We start from the raw sequence: 18,701 nt of genomic DNA on the forward strand, positions 1-18,701 counted from the left end.
TGGCTGACTCTACATTCCCTTGTGCCACGGAATTTCAATTTATGTATGAGGAGGCCATATTCAGCACTAAAGCCGATGAGGTAGAGTTATTGCTAACTGTCCACATAGCCAAGGTTAGCTGAGACAAAGAGTTTCGCATGGGAGCTTCCCAAGTACACCAGAGCATAAAACTTGTTGTCAAATTCAAGTTTCTTGAGTTGAATTCTATAATACACCCAAATTCAACCTTGTCACAATTCACAATGACCATCATTCTGACAGATACTACGGTAAGATTTCTGATCCTCCTAATTGCCATCTTTTCTATAGATGACTATGGCATCCTCTTCTTAAGGCCATCTGTTATTGTCTAGCTGGATGGAGCTATTCAGGCTTTGAGCTGTTTCTATGTAATGTACCAGAGCCAGAGACTGATAGAAAATGGCTTCTCACAACACCTACAATCAGGAGATCACCAAAGATGGAGCTTTGCCCTTTTCAATTTCCCATCTCTGCTACCCTCAGTCACATAGCTCGTAGAGGGGCTGCCTCACTGTGCCACAGATCTGGGTTCATCATGACCTCTGGCACTGCTTATGTCAAGTCTGCATATTCCCCTTGCGACCATGTGCATTCACTCTAAGAGCTCCTGTTTCCTCCCCCCTTCTAAAGACATCAGAATCAGAATCAGGTTTAATCTCACTGTGATATCTCATGCAACTTGTTGTTTTGGACCTATAGTACAGTACAATACATAAAATATGCTATAAATTACAAAACTATGCAGAAAAAATAAATATGTAGTGGAAAAAGAAAACAAAAATAGCAAGGCAGTGATCATGGACTGCTCAGAATCTTGATGAAACTGTCCGTAAAACACTGAGTGTGCCTCTACAGGCTCCCATACCTCCTACCTGATGGTAGTTATGAGCAGATGGGTTGGTTGATTAGTTAGCTACTGTAAATTTTCTTGAGTGTGCAGATGAATGATTAAATCTGGAGTTTTTGAGGAGACTAATCTTCAAAAGGCATACCCTTTTCTCACTGTTACCATCATGTAGGTCGTACAGAAGCCTAAAGGCACACGCTCAGCAATTCGGGAACAGCTTCTTCCCCTCTGTCATCCAATTCCAAAATGGACATTGAAGCTTTGGATACTACCTCACTTTTTTCAATATACATTATTTCTGTTTTTGCACATTGTTAAAAATCTATTCAAATTATGTAATTGATTTAGTTATTTATTTATTATGTTTCATTTTATTTATTTATTTTTCTCTCTCTGCTAGATTATGTATTGCATTGAACTGCTGCAGCTAAGTTGACAAATTTCACATCACATGCCGGTGATAATAAACCCGATTCTGATTCTGATTCTGACTCTGACAATGGGGAGAATAACAAAAATGTGATCTACATCGGATTAGTGTAAATTGGTGTGGACTTGACGAGCCTTAGGATTTGCTTCTGCGCTACATCTTTGGCTACATATGAGAACTTGCCCAAAAGCCCAAAATCCCTGTTTCTGGAAAGCAGCCTTTGGCGGATTTAGCTTTGTTAGACTAATTTTCATGGCATAGATATGTAATAATGTAAATACATATTTCGTTGCCAGTACCAAACAATTCAAAAGAACAGAATATTGTACACTATACAGGCAAAACTCTTGTACCCATTCAGTTCTACCTGTGAAATATAAATTTATACTACATAAACATTAAAAGGACATCAACTTCAATGTAAAGGCAGTGTGTTCATTCTCTTCCCTAACTTTTATATTAAAAATTGATTCAAACTTGATTCAAACTTTTGTCTTCAAATAAACTCTGAAACTGCTGCCATGGTTCATTCTGACCCTTATGCAATTATTTTAACTGTATAATCAATCTGATGAACTGAAGGAACTTAAGATATTGTAATCATTTTTTTCTTTTGGTAAATGTTTAATGAGGCATGATGATCATTTGCTATTGAATAGCTTCCCCATGGTGGAACAAGGAGTAGAGATCTGATTAAAGAGGTAACTATCTGAAGTGAAACCTACTCAATCATTTTCCACAGCTTTGAGTAGGTAATTCAAGCATAACCATTTAAAAAAATCTTTTTTAGGTAAACATTTTTGTTCCTGCCCATTAGAAATGATGAATATGTGATGCCAGTGCCAAGTGTGAATCAAGAATTCTTTGTAAGATAATTAGTCTATTACATCTATATCCTTGTGCATGGGACTAATATTTCATTCCAGAGCAATCCCAAGAGTTATACTCAGAAGGGTTCACTATAATTATTTCTAGCCCTTTCATATTCAATGAGTTCTCTTGTCAGTGCAGTTTTAAATGTAGAAGAATTTCAATTAGATCCTGTTTAATCCATTTTTATGGATAAACAAAACAGCAAGGTGTTCTTCAGTTGAATTTCTTAGTTGGAGTCACCTTTGCAGATGGCCAGTATTGCTTGTCTTATAATGTACTGAGTCCCAATGCACAAATACAAATTCTGAGCTTAAAATTTTATAAAACATATGGACCAGAAACTTTTTTTTTGCTGTGAAGAAAGCAAAAGCCCTAGATTTAATGCAAGCAATAAAGTAGATGCATGAATGTGTTTTGTGATGAACAGTGATTGTAAAAAAGGAACAAGAATAATCTTGGCATGAAATCCTTAGTTTACTGCCTTACAATCAAAAGCAATTAGTACACTGCTGCTTCACCACCCCAGTAACTCATGCTGGCCTCTGGCATCATCTCTGAGAGTGGAGATTGCATGTTCTCCTTACAATGCTGTGTGCTTTCCCCTTTCAAGTTTCTTGCCACATTCCAAAAATATATTATTGGGTTACTTGGCTACTATAAATGACTCCAAATGTACAGTAGGTGAGTCAGAGGATAATCAGAGAGACTCAATGGGCATATGAGAGAGAATACATTACAGGGAACTAAGTGCTCGGTGGGATTATTCCAATAAAAACTCAATGGACAAAGTGTGGACCAAGCCCGTGTTGAAATAAGTAAGTATCTCAGTGTCTTAACCAAGGCTGGGCTCAAATGCAAAATTCACAATAGCAGTGATTTCAGGTGAGGCTCAAATGAAAATTTTCAATATTTAATGCACTTAACTTGCACTAAATATCTACTGCAATACATCTTTAATGTTGATAATTGATATGAACTGGCAAAGAAAAGGTTCATTTCCTTGAACCTCTTCTGGACCCTGTTCGATACCAGCACATCCTGGGACTCAAAACTGCTCACGATACTCCAAATGCAATCTGCCTAATGCCTGCAGGTGTCACAAAGCTTCTGGTGTCACATAACATGCCCACAACTTACTAAGCCTAAACAGTATGCCTTTGGAATATAGAAGCAAACTGGAGCACCCAGAGGAAACCATGTGGTCGTGGGGAGAATGCACAAACTCCCTGCAGACTATGCCAGGAATCAAACTCCGATCATACAGCCAATGCTATAAAATATTGCACTAACTGCTATGGTACCATGCCATCCTAAATATGCAATGTTTCATAAATTTGTATATCATCCTTGTGCAGGGACCAAGCTAATCTTCTCCAGTTTTATTAAATGTGCTGCCAAAGTGAACACAAATTATAAATAACAACATATACATAATAACACATGCAACACATGGTAATATAACACATGCAATAAACTACGTCCTATATACTTTCACTCATTGTAGCCAAATGAATCAATAAGATTCCAATGGATTAATTTATATTGGAATATTCAATGCAGGTAGCTTAAGAGAGGTTGGCAGTGATTTCAAGTGCAAAATTGCAACCTTTACTTTCCTAATTTGTAAATTGAACAATAAAAAATAATCCTCAGAAAGCAAATAGAATTTGAGTCAGAGGGACAATGATTTGAAAGAAAATTCCGTGACTCTGACTTAAATTGCATTCCTCTTGCTTTGATATACTATTGACCACATCAAAGACTTTGGAAACATCCAAGGCACAACCTCTAAGTATGAGAAGATTTGAATAACCTCAGCATTGCAAAAATTAATGCACTTTGCCTCGGGCCTGAACTTTAAAAGAGACATTATAAGTCCAACCTCAAACAAGCAGATCACCTCTTTTCCCTGTTTCTATGCCTAGGTCAACAAGTTCTTATATGCAATGTACCAGTGCTAGGACAGAAACAGTGGCTCACTCCAAACAGTATTCAATGGCATGAAGCACTCTACGCTACCATTGGTAAACAGAAGGAAAATTTCCTTGCAACTAACAGTACTCTCAAAGATTACTCATGTAGAGAACAATGGCAAGGCACATACAATAATTTTTTTTAATATCAGTCACTGGAAATAATATTTATGACATGAAATAATTTTCCTGGCAGGATTCCATTTTTATCTAAGTCTTATTGACGCTAAAGCTCATTAAATTTAACAGTTTCTAAACCAGCTTTAAAAGTTATCAAAAGACTCTATGTTAATTATAAATCAGTTTCTTCCAGCCAAGTTCAGCACTCCCTGCTTTTCTCCAATTGTTTTAAGAGTGCTTTTACATTCTTCCTCCTTATTAAAACCAGTAAGAATAGTTGTGATACTATTCAAGTTCCTCTTGGAATGATACAAAACACTTCACAGCTTATGAAACACATTTTGGCTTGTGTTCTTTACTTCCACTGCATCCTGGACAATGGACTACCTGATTGGCAGACCACAGTTTGTGCGGCTTCAGAGCTGTGTGTCAGACATGGCTACAAACAGCACAAGGGGTCCACAGGGGACTATGTTGGCTCCTTTCCCATTTTCCCTCTATACCATGGACTATAGATACAAAACTGAAACATGTCATTTGCAGAAATTCCTTGACGACTCAGCGATAGTTGGGTGTATAAAGGCAGGATGGGACAATGAATACAGGGCCCTGGTGGAGTACTTTGTCAAATGGTGCAAGCTGAATCATCTGCAGCTCAACATCAGTAAGACAGAGGAGATGGTGATGTACTTTAGGAAAACTATGCCTGCACTGCTCTCTGTTACTATTCATGGGAGGACATGGATGTGGTGAGAACCTCCAAGTATCTGGGGGTGCATCTGGATGACACACTTGAGTGGAGCACCAACTCAGAGGCTGTGTACAAGAGCCAGAGTCGCCTCTACTTCCTGGGGAAACTGAGGTCCTTTGGATTATGCAGGTCTCTCCTTTACATGTTCTACCAGTCTGTTGTCGCCCATACTACCCTCTATGCAGTGGTGTGCTGGGGCAATGGCATAAACATGGGTGATAAATTGATTAGAAAGGCTGGCTCAATTATAGGAGTCAAAAACCTAGACAGACTGGAGGCTATGGTAGAACAAAAGACCCCCATGGAAAATCCTGGCAATTCTCGACAATGTTTCTCACCTTCTGCGTGCCACCTTTTCTGAACAGAGGAGCACTTTTAGCAATAAACTAAGACATCTGCACTGCTCCAAATGGCACTATTAGGGCATTAGGCTCTATAATGAGTTAAGCTATAGGCGGAGAAGTGATGACCCCTTTCTATTGACAGTTTGAGGTAACTTATTTTTTATTCTTTCTTACTTCCCTTCTAATACTTGTATATACTTGTATGTGCACTTGTAATGCTACCGTGACATTGTAATTTCCTTTGGGATCAATAAAGTATCTATCTAGCTATCTTAGCATAGATAGTTATCATAATTGGCATGGATGAGTTAAGCCAAAAGGTTTTTATTCTGTCTATTTCTATTATTCTGTGAAAATTGTGCTACATAACCTTTTATAAGTAACTGAAAAATAAGCTGGCACCATGGTCAATCACATCATCTGAAATGCAGCTTCTAGAACGTTGTTAAACTCTCTCAAAACTCCATCAAGATTTCATCCAAATGCAATTCTCCCTCAATTTTTTTCTACCTAAGTACACCATTCTAAACTTCAAAGTTTATCTTTTCATCTCACTGGCTATCTCCCCACTCCCTCCAAAGCCTGAATGTATGGGCCAATCATTTTGTTTTGCTGGACTAAGAAATACAGGTCTGTGTGTTCAACAGTATTTTCTAACACAACCAAAAAATGCTTCAAACATCTTCGTCGTGGATAAATCAAATTGAGAAGTTTTCACTGCAGTCAAAAACTGAGCAATATATGACAAATTTATTGCCAATGAGAGGTTATCAGACTTAAACATCAGCTGTTTCTCCACAACTATTTCCTGCTTTGTTGAATATTTTACCACTTTTGATTTCAATTCCCAAGCAGTGTAATTTTTCTTTTTGTTTTTCCAAAGATTAATTAATGGCACAATAATGTCCTTGGATCCCTGAAGTACTATTACATGGTCGGAAGGTATCTACAGATCTCACCTGAAGTTCTTCTTCTAGAGCAACAGTGGCATTTTCTCCATTGCTCTCATCAACTACCACTACCATGTGTGTCAGAGAGTTGACTCGTACTTGTTCTTGTTCTAGATCTTCTTGAAGAAGCTATATGGAAACAAATAATCAAGGATAAAGACAATTCCTGGAATATTACAAATGTATCAATTTGTAGTAATAATGAAAGTGACCCTACTTTTCCTCATGTGCAACAATATTATAAACTATAGCTTAAGTACAGTTTTGACATTTCTAGATTCACATGTCAGGTCTGGCCCCAGTCCTGCCTTGGTGATATATTTAGAGTTTCTTATTTAAAAAAAACTTCTTGGACAAGGATTTAAAAACAAATTTCTTCAAGAACATGTACATTCATATTTTGTTGCACAGGCGAGTTGAAAGGAGAATGTTATTTAAAATACCACATAAACTAAGTCAGCGCTTTTCAAAAGTCATAAACAGTTAAAGAGACCTCCTATGAGATCTCATTTGAGCTCCCATTGGTGCAGGTTGTATAGGAATGTTATCAAAGCAGGCCTCAGTTTCCATTTAATAACCACACCATCTTGCATTACTGCTGAGACAACGCAAAGTCTTATTGATTCTAAAAAGAGAACCTTATGTATTAACTTATCCATTCAGTTAACTGCCTCCCAAACAAAACCACATGGTGACTGCTACTTTTTTCATGAGCTATTTATGATTAGAACTAAGCTTTTCAAACACACCAAAGGAAAATAGCTTTGCTTGTTTTGCTTCCAAGACAAACTGACCTGCTCAATCTCTTTCAACAAAATGAGATGCACCCATGTGGGCACCATGGTAACAGAATGGTTAGCACGACACTATATTGCAGATCAGGACATCGGAGTTCAAAGTTCTTCCGATGGAATGAGTGGGTTTTCCGTGAGTGATCCAGTTTCCTCCCACAGTCAAAAGATGCACCAGGTAGGTCCATTGTTCGTGTAGATTGTCCAGTGATTAGGTTAGGGTTAAATTGGGGTTGTCAGGGGCAGCACAGCTCAAAGGGCCAGAAGGGCTTACTCCACGCTGTATCTCCAAATAAATAAATAGACAGTCTACCAGGACTCAACAGCAAACAATGTCATTTGCAAATATGAATGGAATCATTTCAATGTTTTTGTAAATGTAGAAAATGGAGATTTGGAAACACTGAACTCCCAGAAGCCGGTGTGGGGCTGTAATTTCTGTGAGTGATTAATTTATTCTGGCCATAACACCACTGAGGCATTTAGAGTAAGCCAAGCAGGAAAGCTTTATTAAAGGACGCAGTAAGTAAATCTGGAATCAATTCTGTCAAAGCCAAGCTGTTAAATGTCGGTATATTCAATAACATTGTTAATTCTGGATAATATCCTAGGGAAAGTGGTGTGTAGCATTAAAAACTGGTTCTGGAACATACAGATAATGATTGCCAGGAATTTTAGTTCCTCAAGAGTAGTATGTTATGGCAATTTATTTTTAGAAATTTTTATAAATATAGGCAAAATGTGATTTTAGAGCAAAAAAGTTAGTTCGAGGTTATGGGAAGATATCAGTGGACTGATCAGATCATTGCAAATGTGACAAAGGGACTCCCTTGGCAGAAAGTAAACAAAGCAAGACAATAAACAATAAAGGGTGGGGTGCAAATCCACAGCAAGCTCGGAATGGGACTGCAAAATCACAAATCCCTGAAAGTTGCAGGTGGGGTGGTTAATGTGCTTCAGACAGCATTTGGTGTATTTGCTTCTTTGCTGAGAGAGGAATAGAATACAAGAGTTGGGTATCTGAAGAGCCATGCTTTGTAAGGCACAAACCAAATGTCTATTATTTTGCGAACAGAAGCAGAACTGGCTCCTTCAATGTTTCAAATTGCTATCTTTTGGCCACATCTTTATATGGGAATCGGCAAACATTCTGATGCAAATTAATGGACTGTTGTGGATTATTCATTATCAAGACCACTCTGAGATAAAGTGTCAGACCACTCTGAGATAAAGTGTCAGACAAACAAGTCAAAATGAGTAGAATGGGTGGCATCAACATGCTGGCTGATGAAGGAGATATTTAAGATAATAAAATGGTAGCTGAACCAAAAACCAAAAAAACAAATTATGCCTTGCTATCTGAAGAGCAAGACTGCGTGAATTCTCCCTTTATTTTATTTAAGCCAAAACATCAACTGATAACAATAAATACAACATTTTTTGCCGTTGATATTAAATTATTTGGTGCATGGATAAGTTTCAACATATTTACTTAACAAAGGAAATACTATATGAAGAGTTTTGAATTAGCAACATAAGTGGAAACTGTATGGTGAAGCAAGTGTGGGTGGAACTTTGTTTCATCACTTTCCATTAAAAGAGTCTTAAATGTCACTGATAAAACCACTCACTTTTAATCCATTCCAGAAGCACCTAAATACTTTGTTATTCACACTTTTTCTGGTAAATGATCACTGCAAACAGGGTGTGGCTTCCCTGTTGGAATTGAGCTGAATTGCTTGTATGACCTGGCATTTTTTTGCGGGTGTGGGCTGTGGTCTTGGAGCGGCAGGACGGCTGCAGCAAGTACAGGCCGGAATTGCTGGAGTGGACTTGGAAGTAATTTGGTGCAGCGGAGGCAAGGCAAGGTCGAGAAAAGATCTGAGATATGATCGATTTAAGGGCCGAACCAAAATGGAAAGGTGGGCACTGGCCAAATGAAGGCGGCGGAGCCTGAGCTTGAGAGCGTATCGAAGTGGCAGAGAGCGAGGAACGACCTGAGGTTTTGACAATTTAAGCATTGGGCCAGATTGAAATAGTCAGGGTGTCGGGGTCAGAGGCAAAGGACGGTCCGGTTCAGCTCATTGCTCCACGGGGTTTGATCGCCTCTGTGCGGGACTGAGGCTGTGGCCTGCAATTCGTAGACTTCTGAATTGGCTTTGTGAACTTGAGGTCTGAATGATGTTTGCCTGCTTTTATTGTTTGCACAATTTGTTATTTTTCTTTTTGTCTGCACACAGGTATTTGACAGTCATCTATTGTTTTAAATGGGTTCCACTGGGTTTCTTTGTTTTGTGGGTGCCTATAAGGAGATGAATTTCAAGGTTGTATAAAGTATACATACTTTAATGTATTCTGAACTTTATGAATTTTGAAGCACTCAGTACTTAAACTTCATACTCTTTTAAAGAGACACAAGAGGCAGCAGATGCTAGAATCTGAAGCTGGAGGTACACAGTGGGCCGAGCAACATCTGTGGGAAGAAAAGAATTGTCGACATTTCAGGTCGAAAACCTGCAAAAGTACTCACTTTATGTTCCTCCACTTGCTGTTTTAAAGCTTCCAGATCTGGGCCAAGAGGCATTTCCTCCATTTGGTTAATTCTGTCCTCTGTATTTGTTAACCAATCAGCTAAATGTTTCAGCTGCTGCTGCTGAAGATCCATAAGCTCCTCGTGTAATCTAGAAACAAGGAGAAGCAGTGTCATTGTATACAATACATTCCATCAAAAGGATAACTATGCAACTTACATTTCTGTCAAAGTACTCTGATGTTTGGTTTTGCTTAATTTAATTTCAATCATACTCAAAGTACAAGCTACATTTTAAAAATTCACGGACTTTAACGATAAAATGGAATGTTAATGCAATTTTGCTCGATTAATTGTTACCAAACAATATTTGAAGTACGGTGAATACCACTAAAGTGTGATTTCTCAAGGTTTATGACTACAATTAAACACAATTCCAAACACAAATTTTCAAACATGACAGAGACATCTTAAACTTGCTTCTTTCAGAAGTTTTTATTTACAATATGCAAGAGACCAAAGATAGTATTCTTAACACCTCTACCTGATCCAAATAGAAAGTAAACAACATTTGTGAAATTGTGTCAATCACTTCAATAAACATATGAGAAAGAACTGTCATTTGAAATAGTTAATGGAAAGTAGTCAGTTGTGGTTCTTCAGTGCTCACTTATATTATCTCCCGCAAAGAGGCCAGCAATGTGTCTGACAAACTGAAAATCACACATCATACTCAAGGTCTTCCGCTTGTCAAATTCTATTACTCTGCACATGTCATAAGGAGTGACACAGCAGTTTAAAATCTTGATATTTCAAATCATGTCATTTTATTATCCTTCCAATGAAGCAGCCAAATGAACAAAAGACCTCAGGGTTCACAGGGGAAATCATTCAAGCAATTATGCTTACATTCCAGGAGGAATAATTGATTGCTAGACAAGAGAATATATTTCAGAGACTTTAAGTATCAGGCAGATTAATATCCTCCTTGGAGAATCACTAAATAAAAGAATTCAGCAAAGTTACAAATTTAGCAAAGTTAATCCCTCTTCTCAGTTCTTGATTCATAGCTTTGTAGTTTGTGGCTCATCAATGGTTCCTGCAGGTTCTTTTAAAACAAGGTGAAGAGATTTTCAAAGTGAGCGCAGAATTTTTCCATTCTTGGTGTCTATGAGGTTGCATAGAAAATATTTGCGCTGATTGGCCACTAATTACCTGGTCATACCCTGGCCCAGGTTGGTAATTGAATGTGCCATAACAGAGTAAAATTCTGAACAAGGACTGGTTCTGCACATTTAACTAGAACAAAAAGACCTATGGTAATTCAAGAGACTACAGAGGCTGAGATCTGGAGCAATAAGCAATCTGCTGGAGGAACTTGGTGGCTTAGTCAGCGCCTGAGGGAGGAAACGAATTGTCAATGTTTCAGGTTGAAACCCTGCACCCAGGACATCAGACAGACCTATACTCTACATCTAATGTTTGTTCACTCTATGCCAATGTTCCTCATTTCAATGAGCTTTTGACGAAAAAAATACTACAAGGTTTACTCCAAAGCAGCAGCATAATTTGCTTGTTATTTTACATTTAGGGCAAAATGTTGCCTTCATTTAGGGCAAAGAGAAGAGTATATGCGGGACAAATTCTGCAGATGCTGAAATCCATTCCAAAGCAACACGCATAAAATGCTGGAGAAACTCAGCATTTCAGGCAGCATCTACGGAAATGAATAAACAGTCGACTTTTTGGGTCGACACCTTTCCTCAGGGCAGGAAGGAGGAAAAATGACAGAAGAAAAAGGTGAGGGAAGGGGAAGGAGGATAGCTAAAAAGTGAGAGGCGAAGCCAGGAGGGTAGGAAAAGTAAATGGCTGGAGAAGGAGGGATCTGATAGATGAGGAGAGTGGACCATAGGAGAAAGGGACCTGGGGAGGTATCAAGCAATTGAGAAGAGGTAAGAGGCCAGAATGGAGAATAGAAGAGGGGAGGGGAATGGAAAAATTTTTACTAGAAGGCAAATTTAATACTCATGCCATCAGGTTGGAGCCTATCCAGATGGAATATAAGGTATTGCTCCTCCGTCCTGAGGGTGGCCTCATTGTGGCACAAGAGGAGGCCATGGACCAACATGTTAGAAGAAAGTGAAGAGAGCTTTAATATGTGAAATTAAAAACAGGCATTATTGTTCATTTCATATGCAAATAAACAAGTAGACCTGCATCCAGTCCACACAAGCACTGTTCTGACAACTTTTTGAGATCGGCTTCAAATTCCTAAAATGTGCATCCATTTCAGGGGAAATGTCAGAGGACAAGCGCTCTCTCTGTCAAAGAGTCTGGTCAGAACTGTATTTAAATCCTTCAATTGCAACTATAGCTGCCACCAAATATAAAATACTAGGTGTATTTGATTATTTTTAATTGCATGTCTCTACGCAGAAAAAACATACTGATAAATGAGAGCTCTTGTTGCCTGATTCAATCCCTCTCTCGAAATTAACATAAGGGTCACTGAAGTCAAGACTAATGGAAAGAAGGAATTAATATTCAGTAAATAAAAAGAGCTGGAGAAATTAAGGGCACTGAAAGCCAATAAATCCTCTGGACCTGATAATCTGCATCCCTGAGTACTTAAGAAACAGCCATGGAAATGACACAAGTAGCAGCTATATGAAAATTTACAGATAATTATTCCAACTAAGAAACAGGAATTCGAGTGAAAATGGGGATCTGCAGACCTGTTAGTTTAATATCAATAGTAAGGAAAATGCTAGAATCCATCATAAAAGATAACAGGACACATGAAATATGAAAGATAATCAACACAGATTTAAGTATGGGAAATCATGTTCAATAAACTTATTGGAATTGTGATGATATGATTCGGCAAATAGGTGAGCGAAAACCTACTGATGACTAATTTCCGCAGCCTAATCCAAAATAGCAATGTTCAAATCTGAATTCTGACAACAGCCTTTCTTCTGGTTCCTGTCCTTGTTAATCTATTTTGATGTTAAATTAATAGCCTTTTTTAAAAAGAGATTCAGCATGGTGACAGGCCCTTGCAGCCCACGAGTTTGCAAAACCTGATTACACCCATGTGACCAATGAACCAACTAAGTTGTGTCGCTGGCCCTGTCATAGCGTTGCACTACCTTGCCACCCACTTCTCATCTGTATGCACCAAACACAAGCAAACCAGCAAAGGTAGGCCTGCATGGATGTGTTCAGCAAAAGGATTCTTTCCATGCTGTTATGATTCCATGATTATTTAACTAAGAAATATCAGCTTCAGGTTCCATTTATAGTTACTTAAGACGAAAGATGAAAGGTTGCGTCAGGTAATATTGGAAATGTCAATACCTAATCATGGATGACAATTTAAACAGCAGATAAACTAAAGCAGAATCAGAGATTGCTAATAGCAGAGATTAAAACTGATATCAGTGTAATAAGGAGGCTATAGAGTGAGGGTTCCCAACTTTTTTAATGCCATGGGCACTTATCATTAACCAAGATGCCCATGGATCCCAGGTTGGGAACCTCTAGAGAGAAAAACAGCAAAGTTTGGAGTCAAACTGCTTTACTGCTGCCAATTGTCTGGCAGGAGCTAGTGAAGTGAAAAAGATTATGGTGAGGAACTGTAGCTTATGACAGAGGCCAAAGAAAATGGAATTGTTTTATCGATCTTAATTAGAACAAGTTGTTTCTCAGCCAGGTACTCAAAGAGAAAATGCTGGAAACAGTTAGCAGATCAGGAGAATCTTGTGAAGGAGAAATGGAGTTAACATTTCAGGTCAAAGACCCTTTGTCAAAACAAGTTACGAAAGAAAGTGCTGGTTTTAAGTTCAAAGAAGATGGAGAAGAGAAGGGTAGGACAAAAGAAGTACCTCTAAGGTAAGAGTGGGGTTGCTATAGTGATAACTGTGAAGCAGCATCTGACTGATGCAAGCGGGGGGGGGGAGAGAGGAGAGAGAGGAGAGAGAGAGAGAGAGAATGAGAGAATGAGAATAGATACAGATATGGAGGAGAAATAGATATATGCCCACAAGTTAAGCAATTTCATGGAGGAATGAAAATTGAGTTAATTTTATTGATGGATAACTAACAGAAAAAAGTGACCAGTTCTCATACCATAAACAAATTTTTGACAAACAAGCCATATGATACCATGGCGACATTGCTATGGGTCACATGAGCTAATACTGAGTACAAATGGCTGGTAACCGCATGATGTAGATCTTGATGTCATATCTTCAACCAATAATGAAGAAATGAGTGGGCTGACAATCGTTCCTCAAGGAGATGAAGACAATGGGGGACACAATCAGGCTTTTGCTGACGAGGTAAGAGTGTAGTTCAGCAATCAGTCAATTCATATTCTGTTTTACATTTATTGCCAATGTGCTCTGCAGAACCAATTCTGAAAGTCAATGTCAACTGTAGTGGCTGTTTTCTTCCTCAGAATTATTAATGTTTGTCAGCAACCTGTTATAAAAAGGCAGTTTAATAACTGAACATGATAAATCTCCCATATTTTGCCTGCCAATATTAGCCATGGCAAATTTCCAGGTCATGATTCAAATTGCAATGTAATTCAGAAAAATTCTATCTATAGACAATAAGCAATGTCAGTCAAGGTTTTATTAATATCATCCATTGTTCTTGCAGGGGATTAACACTCTTAGAATACCGTACCAGTAATTATCAAAAGGATGTGAAAGGCTGAAAAGAAATCTGCAAAGTGATTCTGGTGACAGAAGGCTTTACTTATGCAAAGAGATTCAATTCATTTGAGGCTAAAGGTGAAGAGGGATTCTGCAGGAGGTCACCACAATGATAGGACATTGGCTGAGTTGGAGAAGAATAATTCCCATCAGTTGTTGCATCAGTACCAAAAGGGCATCACCAAAACATTGAAAGAAGTAGCATTGCATAAGTAGAGTGTGGGGTGTCCTTCAAACAGCCAAAACAGCTTTAAATTCATTATCTTGTAATTATTCAAGAAACAAAATGAAAACATTGAGAGATGAACAGGACCTTAGACTGAATGGCCTTCCTTCTGTTATAAAATTCTATAACTATAAACTTTTATAACTATGTATTAGATTTGTAATGTTTCTCTCATTTATTTAGCATTTCACACTTTTTAAGCAAATAGTTATGTTTATTAGTTTCCATTGGATAGTTCCAAATTTGCACGATTTGCATTCTAACTCTTCTGTATTACTAAATTAATAACTTATTCCAATTTCAGAATTAAAATGGTATTACAAATATCAATTTTGTCCATAGACTTTTCAGAACAAACTGTTGTCTGTGACATAAGCAGCCAAGTATGATATGGAATGCAAATTTTGGCAAAGAAGCCAGGGAAAAAGACAAGCATATTGAACACTACTGGGAGAAGTATTAAAGAATGGAAGGAAGCTTTGCAGCAGGAGACCAAAGCTGCACAAACACCGTTGCTAACACATTGTGGAGGATTACACTGTCATTCACAGCAATTGCATTATTTCCTGCATTTAAGGCACGATCACAAATATACTAACAGAAGTTCTTCTGCCGTTAAGATCACAAATTCCATCCCACAAAGTCACTACAGGAATGTTCACATTTTACAAGGTCCATTCAGTGTCTGCATATCAGATATGCATTCTTTATATCTGGTGTAGTTCACAGATCTTATATTGTTGCACTGCTTCAGTAAAATGACTACTTCATTTAAGCTTGGAGCAACTTTGGTCAAATTTGCCAAACTGATGGGGCAACTGGCATCATTTCATCCTGCCTTGAGGTGCTGACAATGATTACACATTCAGGAAATCTGTAAAAGGTGATCCACGTCATATCTTCAAATATGTATAACAACACTGGATACTCATCATGAAACAGTCAAGATAAGTCAACAATTTATATGGTGAAAAAGAAAGTGTGTACAGTTGTTTCCATATCATATGAAGGAGGAAGTAAATAGAGGAGTACACAATATATTGCAGACAAATTTTGTAAATGTTTCATTGTTGAAAATATGGCAATAATATTGACTGCATGGAATAGGAAAGCACAGAGTTATTCTTTCATCTTCCTCTATTCCCTCCTTGTTCATGAAGAGTGAAAGAAAGACGAGGATAATCTATAAGATATGATGTTTGTCTCCTATATTCCAGCAAGGACCTCATGGCAGATCTGATAACAGCTTGACCAGTCTCTTTGCAGCAGATGCAGGGTAAACAGATAATTTAATGATAGAAAAATAAACTATTCATAATTTTTAAACCTTACAAGCAAAAACCATAATCTACGACAGAAGTGTCTTCATTGCTTTTTTAAAACTTTTCCAGCATCTGCACACATAATAATGAAAAAGGGACATTTGTTAATTACAGAAAAGGTGAAAATATATAGGTACAGCAACACACCAGTTAATATCCAGCCATTGTTCTTTTCTTTGAGATAGAGAAGTTAAGATGCTAAGAAGGAACAGATAAGTCCAGCGCAATGAGATCACAATAACTACTAAGGATCCCACATGGCAGGTAAGTTCATAAGTTCTGAGCCCACATATCACTGCCCACATGCAAAGAGAGTGAGGGCTAAAGCCTGAAAAGACCAAGTACATTGGCCTGAGAGTCAGCAAAGCAAACAAAAAAGAGTTAAGAGCACAAAATATGGGATTTAAAGCAATCAAAAGCATATTCAATTAATCAATTGTGACTGAAATTGTGCTCCAATGATTCAATGTAGTACAATATAGTCTTTGTCTCATGTGTAAACTACAATAAACCAAGATTAGGAATGGAATTCAAAATGAGCCTATGCAACACAATGCCTATTTTGTAAATTATTTTGCAATTATGTTTGATAATGGCTTGAAGCCAAATGATCAAATTAGTGTGTGAATACCTAAAAGACACAGAAATCTGTCCAGAATAGATAAGGTCATTTACTTACTTGCTTTGTCTCTCCATACTGGCTACTCTGAGAGTTTCCCATCGGGAATTCAGCAAGTTCATCTGCTCCCGAATTTCATTTTCTTCATCTTCTGACAATTTTCCCTCTTCAATAAGTTGATTCCCAGCCTGTAGAATATTACCCACACTGCCTTGATGTGAGGTTAACTCCATCATAAAGCCCTGCCAAAAATAACTAATGTAAGTAACAGATATCTGATGTTTCAAAGATTAAAAACATTACCTGTAAAGGCAAAATTCATTGATGACAACTAATTTCAACCTTACTGGGTTAATTTAAGTTGAAAATGTAAACTTATCCACAAAAGCATTCACTTCCTCTCATTTATGTCAAAAATCCTTCTGAAGTGCTTTTGTGACTTCGAAGGGAACATTGAACCAAAAATATTTCTGTAGAAGTAATCAAAAGTATAGAACTCTTACATTCAGTACATAAATAATTAACAACCAATGTATGTCTCCTACGCTCATATAAACACAGTAATTCATTTACTTCATGGGCATGAAACTGCTCCTTGACTTCCTCCACGTCATCCGAGATTGCACCCTGTGCCTGTAGTGAATCCTCGGCAGAAAGCAGCCAGGTCAGTACTAGTTCTAGTGCAGTCTGGTAGCTGTCCAGGTCCACTTCACTTTCCACTGTTGAGCTTCCAGCTGGCTTCTCTAGTGAGGATTCCATGAGCTGCTCAGTAAGATACAAGAGTGGATATTCATCCATTAAAGACAGCTCAAATTGTTCTGGTTCATTAGCAAAATAATCAAAGCAATAACAGTATGGATTTGCAAAGAATTATCACCTAGCTTCATTTTCTTTAAACAACATTGCAGGATTTGTTCTAAAATTCAGAGGACAGCTGTGAACAAGTGGTAATTCCCATGGTTATATATCCAATTCTACATAAAAAAAATGGAAGTTATTGGATTTTGCTCATTATAATGTGTGTTTCCAATTATGTTCCTACTTCAGCTGTATAATATATTCTTGACTGATTAATGTCTTCTGGGACTTAACAGATTTACAATTTCACTTAAACTTGCCAGTTTTGCCACTCGCAGCAGTGAACACAACAATCAAAACTTTTCAGTTTCCTCTTTGCCCTAGCCCTCCTCCCCACACACTTCACTCACTTTTCTGCTCACTCTAATTCCATCACCATGGAGTTAATAATTTGGGCCATGGAAATGACAGGTTGATTGCTGGGAGGTTTAATTTAAAAAATGGGTTGACCTCATCTCCTACCAGCCTTTTATTTCTATTTACTGGATCCTTGACCACAATGAAAAAAATTATCTATAAAATGTACAAAGTAAACATTAAAAATTATGAATTCCCAAAAGAACATAAGTACAAATTGACACAATCAGTCCAGTCATACTGACTGAGGCTGTACTACATTTCATAAGGAGCAAAATAGTGCTTTTTGGCCTTCTTTATCCACCAAGTCATTTGGTCATAGGATCTTCATACTGAGCTCCTGGAAGTAAGGTTCAGAATTCCAAAAGGCTGGTGAAGTTGCTCCTTTGGTGTAATGACAGTGATAGAAAGGAAGGTGTGGATGAAGAAAATTCAAGCCAAGGAATCCAAGTGGAATTTGTTTTCAATAAGGTTATAGAACAATGAAATGAGTTGGAACGAATGTACTATAATTGAAAGGAATGTTCCAAATTACATTTCCAATGTGACCAATACATGAGACGTCTAACATTCGATTGTTCCAAGCTGGCATAGCTGTGGGCAGGGAAGAGTACATTTAATAGTCCAGCCCAAAATTGACAAAAACAACCAGGAATGCACTTCAATCATGATTGATGATTGCTCCAGAAAATTCTAAGCATAGTGATAGAGCAGCATCCTCTCCCCTTCCCTGAGTCATACTAGAAAGAACAAAGCATCATAAAGAGATCAACTATGAAATACTTAAGATGTCAGCAACAAACAGGTGTTCAATCTTCTCTGCCATAGATTAGCTTACAAGACTTCACCATTTCCTCCAAGATCTCTTCTACAATCTCTGGAGCACAGTCAGGCCTTGCTAATGCAACATTTAAAGTGCAATAGGTTTGGGACAGTTAAAACTAGAGTTTGGTCATTCAGTCTCT

The 18,701-nt window shown here is 37.8% G+C and overlaps 1 protein-coding gene and 1 pseudogene across 12 annotated transcripts in view; both read right to left on the reverse strand.

The window, feature by feature from the left end:
• dmd (dystrophin) overlaps positions 1-18,701 on the reverse strand; it is a 1,961,093-nt gene that overhangs the window by 1,262,742 nt on the left and 679,650 nt on the right. For all 12 annotated transcript variants that reach the window (XM_072260552.1, XM_072260560.1, XM_072260554.1 and 9 more), the window contains 4 exons: positions 17,095-17,283; positions 16,582-16,763; positions 9,631-9,781; positions 6,319-6,438 (listed from right to left, as the gene is read on the reverse strand). In XM_072260552.1, coding sequence (XP_072116653.1) covers positions 6,319-6,438; positions 9,631-9,781; positions 16,582-16,763; positions 17,095-17,283 — 642 coding nt within the window. The remainder of the gene's footprint in view (positions 1-6,318; positions 6,439-9,630; positions 9,782-16,581; positions 16,764-17,094; positions 17,284-18,701) is intronic.
• LOC140199907 (U6 spliceosomal RNA) lies at positions 3,482-3,578 on the reverse strand (annotated as a pseudogene).

Source organism: Mobula birostris, chromosome 6, assembly GCF_030028105.1.
Source record: "Mobula birostris isolate sMobBir1 chromosome 6, sMobBir1.hap1, whole genome shotgun sequence".
Lineage (NCBI taxonomy): Eukaryota > Metazoa > Chordata > Chondrichthyes > Myliobatiformes > Myliobatidae > Mobula > Mobula birostris.